The sequence below is a fragment of the Choristoneura fumiferana genome, chromosome 2 (genome assembly GCF_025370935.1).
Source record: "Choristoneura fumiferana chromosome 2, NRCan_CFum_1, whole genome shotgun sequence".
Lineage (NCBI taxonomy): Eukaryota > Metazoa > Arthropoda > Insecta > Lepidoptera > Tortricidae > Choristoneura > Choristoneura fumiferana.
The window spans coordinates 18062362-18071614 of record NC_133473.1 but is presented as its reverse complement, the minus strand read 5'-3'; the positions used below and the strand labels follow the sequence as shown (position 1 = coordinate 18071614).

Sequence of the window (9253 nt, the reverse complement as noted above, 5' to 3'; positions counted from 1 at the left end):
GGATTAATACAAAGTATGGATAACAATGGTCTGATTTTAGTCGTCATTTCTGTCAGCTTTTAAAATGTAAAAAGTAGTTATAGTGACATAACTACAATAGTTGGACATATGGTATGGCGAAGTTTTTTGTAGATCTTGATGTTTTCTTTAATATCGTAAAACATTTTTTTGTTCGATGATCAATAGTTTCTACAGCGCATGCGATGAAAGATGTTTTATGGCAACTTTTTTTTACACTTTGAGTTACATTGTTTTAGTTTTAGTACGGAACCCTATTTTTTTCTGTAAATAAATATAGCCTCTGGCCGCCAACCTTGCTAAATTTAAACTGGTCGAGTCTGATGTTTGTGAGTGGCTTGGGCATTGCAGACACTAATCATTATTTTCTCTCATGTCCACACCTCCTTCCACAACAACACATAACAGCAACACCAACACAACACACACAACAACACACACACACACACACACACACAACACCTTCCTTTATGAACAGCTTATATCCTACAAAGTCCCATTACTTACGTCCATCTCTTCTCTTTACGTTCATCTTTCGGTTTAATCCCATGTAATCTTCTTCTATTAAATTCCGTATTCCGTATTCCAAAATCCCGTATTTTCTATTGATTCCGTTTCCTTACCTTTACGCGTCTGTGGCGGATGCGCAAACCGCGCGAGCCAGAAAAAAACTGCCTATGGGACTTCGGAATAATTAAGCATTCTAATAGTGAAGGAGTTTTTAAAATCAGTCCAGTGGTTTTTAAGTTAATTCGTAACAAAATCCAAAAATCCAAAGCTTTCTTCTTTATAATATTAGTATTAGTATAGATAATGCAAAAATACAGTCAAACATGTAAAAAAACTTAAACAGACGAAAGATTCAACTGTAGATCGGGCAAGAAAAGATTCTGTATTTTATTGAAAAAAAGAATACAGGAACTTTTGAAAGATACATGTACATTTTACATGTCATTATCAACTGTACCGTGCACCCCACTCCGGCGCCCGCGCATGTCTCATTACCTGCTCTGAGCGGCGCCCGAGGCCAGCCCGCAAACTAGAACAAATATATAAGTAGTTTTTATTTCAGTAAAGTTTAAAAATTCCGTTTTACTTCTTATTATCATTTGTAGTAGGTACAGTAAACGAAAAGGTGAGAAAATATTTTATTTAAGTATACTTATTCAAGTTTTTTTTTAGTGGAGTATTTTCACTTTAGATGATGCTTTGATTTTTTTTTCAGTATTTGGTAACTTCGAGTTCTTCTTACTCTGAATAATTAGCTTTATTGATTTGGACGAAGAAAAAAGTGCCTTCATTTTTTTTTCAATTTTGTGGCTTTTTCTTCCTACAGTTTAAATGCGTCGTTACAAAATGAACACGTAATGTTATGGAAAATTGGGGACATTTTTTTCTCCTTCAAAATCATTAATGCTCGTAGTTCTGAGTAAGAAAAACCCAGAAATACTAAATTTAAAAAAAAATCAAAGCGTCATTTAAACTGAAAATACCCAGTGCATTTGTCGAAATTCCGTAAAACTTATAACCAAACTCACCAGTGAGAAGACACAAAAGGTAGAGTACATATTTACAAACGTCCGCTTGACTCGGCTTCTTCAAGCAATTGATACCTTTATCTCTATTCTCGTACAATTTTATTAAGTTGCTAGTCTTGACCCGGAGCTACCCAGTTATCTAATGATTCGCCGAAATTATTTGCGCAGATTATTGATTGGCAGGCAAAGTTTCGCCGAGTAACTGTACGCCGATAGATCTGCGAAACAATATATCTACGAAAGATCTCGTTACTCAACCTTTAACGGACTATTTTAGTTGGTTTATGATGGCATTATAGTATGGCGTAGTTTAGCCGGTTGATCACTACAACCCAGTCGCAACGCTTAACGATTCGGTTCTGGCACGCGCCGGCCGCTGCCGTGGCACGCTCGCTCCAAAATACATCGGTTATTTGGATTTAACTGAATAATTACGAAACAAACAATCGACTAAACGTAACTCTACATATTGCTATTCTTCCTATTGAGTGACTACTCGGCGAAACAAATGATAAACGTGACGAAATTATCTGAAACGTTAGTCGTATAGATGCGAAGCCGGTTATTAACGATTTTAACCAAGCGGTTAAAAATGCATTTTTGTTTATTAACGGTTATTTAACCGCATTTTGAGTATAAAATACCACCGCTAGATGCCGCTAGCGGCTTGAAATGTGTATCGCGAGTTGCGCGATGATGCCAGCTTCAACTTGCGGCAAAGGGGCGGGCGGCGGGGGATTAAGCCTGTTATGCCAAAAAAGATTTGCGGTTCGTATTCGGTATATTCATTATTTAATTTATTTAAAAATCCGGGACAAAAAAAAATATTATTCATGCACTCTATTATTTCTTAATCATCATTTTCGGATACCGATTTTTCACTTCACCTAGGAGTTGACTGCACAATAAAAAACACGTGACCCTTTTTCACTGTCGCAGTCGGATAATTAACCGTGAATAACTGCATTTTATCGGTAGCTAACCATAAATTTGGTTAATTAACGGTAGCTAACGGGTTTTTTACAACTATAGTTAGTCGGCAAATAAAAGGTCTGCCAATAGTTGTGTGCGAAAGAAAAATCTACGTAATTAAACTCGGCGGTCACCCAGCGTCCCTCGCATACAAACAATCTTACAGCCTTATACATAAAAAGTTAGAGCCTCCTTGAAGGCTCCTTGAAGGCCCTGTTGAAAATGATGAAGAAGACGATTATTTATTAATTAAAACATTATATTTCCATAACAATACGAACTAAGACACATATCGAAAGACAGCAAAACTAGACATATTCAAACCATAGTTAAAGTGTAAGCGGCCAATATAAATCTACAAAGTTTTACAAACTCAACAGGCCCGATGCTAAAAAACATGATTCATAAACTCTGTTAGCGATAATCAGTCGATCAAGGCTCTGCTTAAGTTAAAGGACCGTAGACCCTCCTTTATCTCCCTGCTAAGACACAAAATGGCCGCCACAAGTTTGAACAGCTAGAAGAAGATTTTATATTGGTCAGATATGGCGACTGATAGACAATTTGCGTCATCGAAAACTGGTTCAGTAACAGTGGCATTGAGAAATTCCCTAATATACACCACTACACCACCGTTTTTATTAATACACTTGGACGTGTGATACACGTTATACCCTGGTAGACGGTTGATAATTGAGTATTCGTTAAGCCAGCATTCGGTAAGAACGATAACTTCAAAGTCGATATCTATTCGTTTTAGGGCTGCTTCAAATGCATTAAAATTCCGTTGGAGGCTTCTAATGTTTAGAGTCATGAACCTAAAAGAGTTGGCATTTGCGAAAACATTTTTGCACTGCTCCATGGTTTCGATCCTTTGACATTTTATGGCAACTGTTTGGTCTATTGCAATTTCTGTGTCATGCAATGCCATTGTTGATGATAGGAAAAATATGAACAAAGAACTCGGGGGCAATGAGGCCACAATGTCAGCGCTACAGCAGGTGGGTTCTTTAAAGATGGAGGTACAGTCCCTACAGTGTTAATGATATTATGTATAGTTGATGTGAATGAGACAATGTGTAACTTAGTGATTGTGAGTATATAGTGAATGAGAGCACTAGTGCCGGCCGTGTCACTTACTAAAATCAATACATAACGAATCGAAAGGAAATTTGCCAAAAACAATATTAACATGAAAAACCAAAAATATGAATACAGATAGTGGTGACAAGTGCGATCAGGAACCAGCAAAAAACTTCGCTCCGGCCAAAACATCCACCACAGAAGGGCCGCCAGGCGGATCGGCAAAAACCTAGGAGCCGGGTTCTGGAGGTGGCGAATCGTGGACCATTTCCCGGATTCTATCAAGGTCCGATGCTCCCTGTATTGCGATGGCGGGGCCCCCTTTCCTCTTACGTATAAAGATGTGGCCATTAGACGTCCAACAATATTTGAAACCTTGGGTTGATTTTTCTTGTCTCGCCCGACGAAACAACCACCTGTTCTCCTTCGTCAGCATTTCATTAAAGAAAATCTTATTTCTCCGTCCCGACACCTCGATGTCTTCCGTGGTGATATTGCGCCTGTATTTTGCAGCTTTTAAGAACTCTTGACGCTTCATGTGTCGCACGAAGCGAAGGACGACGGGCCGCGGCGCAGAAGGCTCCGACAACTGGCTGCCTGAACCCCGGTTTGGGCCAACGCGTGACACATCATCCACGTCCGTCTCATCCAGTTCCATCCCGATCTTTGTTGCGGCTACTTTGATGATGTGGAATAAATTTTCATTTGTGTGTTCATTGATGCCTTGGACTTCGATTTCATTTTGCATCCCGTATTGCGCCTGAGCGTTAAACCTCTCTTCTAGTTGGACGACGCCTTGGCGAAGCAACGAGCCCTCCAAATCCCTTTCCTCTAGGGCACGTATTTTAGCATCCGAGCAGGCAAGTCTTTTGTCGCAATCATCCAGGCGTGCAACACAGTTCTCCATGCAAGAGGTGAGGTGTTTTATATGGTTCTTCAACTCTCCCATGTCCTCCCGCAGCAACTTAATCTCCATAGTGAGCGCAGTTAGGGCACCGCCATCGGTGGTAGATGCCGGCGATTGCGAACGCTTTTCAGACTCACGGTTTTGCGGGCGCAAGGTAACATTTGCTCTCAACGACTCAGTGCTAGAGGCCAGGGCAGCTTGCGGTCTCGCCGGCGTATTTGAGTTGTCTGTCTTTGGAACCTTACTCCGGCAAGACGGGCATGACCAACCGAGGACAGCGCTCCTTGACATACCGCCGTAATTTACATTAACACATTCAGGGTGGTAGTGTACCTCACATATGGAACACAACATTTGCTGTGAAGTCGTAATTGGCTTGCGACAGCCCGCACAAATGATCGCCATTGTTAGGATTTACGAGTCTCCACAACACACAAAAAAAAATAAAAAATTTAAAAAATATATAAATAAATGCAAGGTAGGAAAGACGTTCAGTCGTCCAGTCGTGCGAGACACCGGCTGCTTTGCTTAACGCCGTAAGTAAAAGGTCTAAGTCACTGGTTAGCGCACCGGAGATGTCCAACGGAACTAGACACTGACAGCCTTATTCATAAAAAGTTAGAGCCTCCTTGAAGGCTACTTGAAGGCCCGATGCTAAAAAACATGATTCATAAACGTCTGTTAGCGCTAATCAGTCGATCAAGGCTCTGCTAAAGTTAGAGGACCGTAGACCCTCCTTTATCTCTCTGCTAAGTCACAAAATGGCCGCCACAAGTTTGAACAGCTGACTTTGACTAGAGCAAAAAACCATAGGTACCGAAGATATTTATAGTGAATAGATTAAAAAAAAAACAGGAAATTTTATTTTCAGGAATTTGTATTTAAAAATCCTCTAAATTAGCAACAATAAATTAACAATAAATATGAAAAAAAAATAAGGATGATTAACATAATTATGGCTTTTTGCACAACATAAACATGCGGATCGGAAATGGCGGGAAAACAAACATTTCGCTTTTTATTTTTTTTCCTGGTAATTTGCTGTCACTGCTGTCAATTTTTTTTTAAATTATCGATTAGGCCATTTTTTGTCTTTGATTTGTCAAGGTGGCCAACATAACGCGTCTAATCCGTCTATCAGCAGCTCAACAACTAGCAGACTGCTAGCAAGCGTTTATGAATCATACTTCTTGACAACCGTCTAACAAGCTTAATCAGTCTGCTAAGTAACAGACCGATCAAACCTCAATTAAGGATTTTTTATGAATAAGGCTGTGACACTTTGGTTAAATCCCGTAAGGCAGGGGTCCTGCAACACTGGTTTAGCTCTGTGCACTGCGCGGACGCGTCCTCTCTCACCGGCGATTGACTCGCACCTCAAAATTAGGTATTTATTACTGCTACTTTACTAACAATAATATGAACAAAATAAATTAGGATGATATACATAATTACGGCTTTTTGCACTTAAACATAAACATGCGTATTGGAAATGGCGGGAAAACAACATCTCGCTTTTTATTTTTTTCCTGCTAATTGGCTGTCACTGCTGTCATTTTTTTTTTAATTATCGATGAGGCCATTTTTTGCCTTTGATTTGTCAAGATGGCCAACATAACGCGTCTAATCCGTCTATCAGCAGCTCAACAACTAGCAGACTGCTAGCAAGCGTTTATGAATCATACTTCTTGACAACCGGCTCAATCAGTCTGCTAAGTAACAGACCGATCAAACCTCAATTAAGGATTTTTTATGAATAAGGCTGTTAATCTTTTAATCTTCTGCTTTATCACCGAATATTCGGTGTATCTGCTAATATTAGGTACAAAGACGAAAGTTTCTGCTTGCGTTTGTTACTTTGTGAAATCAGAGCGGTTTTGATTCAATGAAATAGTTTTTTTGTTTAATTGATAAAAGAAAAAAATGCGTGTACGATAGTTTTTGAAAATCTAACAGACAAACCTAATTATATATTTTTTTGAAATCTACCTATTAGTATTATCGCTGCAGAGGGGATGAAAGGTTATCTCACGTTGGTATCATACGTTGGCCAATACGTGGTTTTGTTTTTAAATTATCAAAAAACCCAGCAGATAAAAATGTCAAATAAATGTCATTCATCTCATTATTTTTCCAACCCAAAATAAGGATAAGAAATTATAAAGACAGAGATAGTGTAGCCGTTACATAAAGTTTCCACTTTTTTATGCAACTAGTAAGAAAAAGTGGATACATGTTTAAGTTAGGGAACTGACTGTACTCTAATGGTTTGACCTCTGTGCAGTCAAGCAGATGGTCGTGGGTTCGAGTCCAGACTCGCACCTCTGAGTTTTTCGGAATTTATGTGCGAAATCACTTTTTATAAGTAGACGACTATAACAAAGTGGTTCGAGAACCTGACTTGAGGTCCCCGAGTTCGATTCCTGGTCGGGGCAGATATTTGTATAAAAATTACGAATGTTTTTTCTCAAGCCTTGGGTGTTAATAAGTATGAATCTATCATTTATATACGTTTATGCCTAAGGGATATCCGTTACGTAGTTCGCATAACACGAGCTTTGCTACTTTGGGACAACTTAAGTCAATCGGTGTCAAGTGTCCCGTGACATTCATTTATTTATTCTTATCAGACAAGATTTCTACACTAGTTCAGTATGGTTAAGTCGTGTCTATGACAGTGTTGCTTTTGGACCCTTTGTAGTAGCATATTATGTCACATACAAATACAATACAATGACCAATAGTTTTGAGGAAACTTGTACATTATTAAACAAGACATAGACGCCATATTCGGTAGAGAGTGGACTCGATTCATCATCATCACCATCGTCATCATCATATCAGCCGTAGGACGTCCAAATTACCTAAAAGGTAATTAGACATTAGACTTATTTATTACTTTAAAAAAAATACATTATAAACACATGTCAGTTTATTACAAGAAATTCACAAAAAGATCGTCAAAATGTATACAAAAACTAAATTATATTACAATCAATTGTCAGCTAAATAAAAAAAAAGAATTTATAACGTCAAATTAGAGTTCAATTCAATAAAAATAATTAAAAGTAAAACAAGAATATAAATCTCAGTCAAATTTATGCAATAGGAAATATCAATCAAACAAACATTAAAATAATTAAAATGTCATAGCAATAAAATTAAACATAATTATGTATCCCATATACTCCACAAAACAAACTAACGGTATAGCTTAGTCACATCTCCCGATCCCGCAGGATATTTATAATTACCTAATTATTACCTAAATTTAAACAAAGTTGTTCAATATACATATATATTTAAACGGAAATATTGTATGAAGCGACGTACTCTGAATAATTAGGGCTCCATCTAAAGTATATAAGGGTTTTTTTTAGTATGTAAACACAATCATTATTATTCTTTCGACTCTATATAGCGTAATAGTAGATTGATAACCAAGGGTGGAAAGTGACCCATTTCACCTGAGACATTTCTTAATAGTTCGAGGGAAATGGGTTATTTCCCCGAGTTAGACACTCTACTTTTCATTTCGACTGTGAGGAAAGTAAAATAGTACAAAAAAATAAGAATAACATTCAATTTTTTTTTTTTTTTTTATTAAGGAAATTTTAATTAATCAAAAAGGAACAATTGAGGTTACACTAAACTATCCAAAAATAAATTAACTATATATACAGTTGCCCAAGTCTTGTCGCTGAGGAAGAGTGCCCATAAGGCTGGCTGCATTTCCGCGCTGGATCGTGATTCAATACGTTGGCGAGAAATGCACCAGCGCTATGGTCATTGGTAATTTCGAATATTTTTTTTTTTTATTTGTCCAAAAGTTTTGTGAGCGTCCGAACTCCATGGACCCAAAAGTTTCAACAGCAAAAGCTGTAAATATGTAGTCTTTAGAGAGACCTGTATATTTGCGGCGTTTTGCTGTCTCAGCCTGCGCTGCGCTGCTTCGCCCGCCTTGGTAGATGAAGAGGCTAAATGGGACGGTGCGAGGGTATCCACACAAGTGGCATCCCAGATAAGTGGCCGACCCATTTGCCCCAGGGATAAGGGTTAATCCGTCGGGTCTCTTTTCCACATCGCGTTGCAAGCCGGAGGTTCCAAAACAGAAGGTACGTTTATGCTGGAAAGAGCCCGGCGGATTATATCATTAAGGCAGGCGTGGCGAGATAAACGGCCAATTAAATCAGTTTACTGAATTTACTTATATCCAACCTCCAAGTACCTTTTCGACCTGGCCACTTGTCTGTCACGGCGAGTAAAAAAAAAATCGAGTTGGTCACGATCAAGGAATTTTATATACCTTACCAACAAAACTGGGGTAGAACGCCGAACGAAGAAGTTTGACCTTTATTACTTACTAGCCTTTGCCCGCAGCTTCGCTCGCGTTAAATTTGGAGTAACATACATTTACTTTCTGCGATCGTTTTTTCGTGTTTTTTTTGATTATTTTTCGGAGGATTACATGGAAATACAAATACGGATGACAGAGTATTTTTTAGACAGATGGTGCAAATTTTGTAAACAAAAAAATCAACCTACATACGTAATTAATTAATGATTCTTACCAGCTTTTGAAAACCCTGCTTCGCTGATTCAGGTTGAAATTTTAAGAAACAGTTAAAGTACTACGCGTTTCTTTTGCCCGCGATTTCATACACCATATAGATATATCCGAGAAATTGTAAAGTAGTGCACCCTAGTGCACCTTTCTTCATTACTTTAGGTCCAT

General features: G+C 38.3%; 1 protein-coding gene across 1 annotated transcript; it reads right to left on the bottom strand.

The window, feature by feature from the left end:
* Positions 1 to 3751: 3751 nt before the first annotated feature.
* LOC141445570 (uncharacterized) lies at positions 3752 to 5033 on the bottom strand. Its single transcript, XM_074111405.1, has one exon. It carries the CDS (start codon positions 4921 to 4923, stop codon positions 3841 to 3843), a length of 1083 nt encoding a protein of 360 aa, XP_073967506.1. The 5' UTR covers positions 4924 to 5033; the 3' UTR covers positions 3752 to 3840.
* Between the last annotated feature and the right edge of the window lie 4220 nt (positions 5034 to 9253).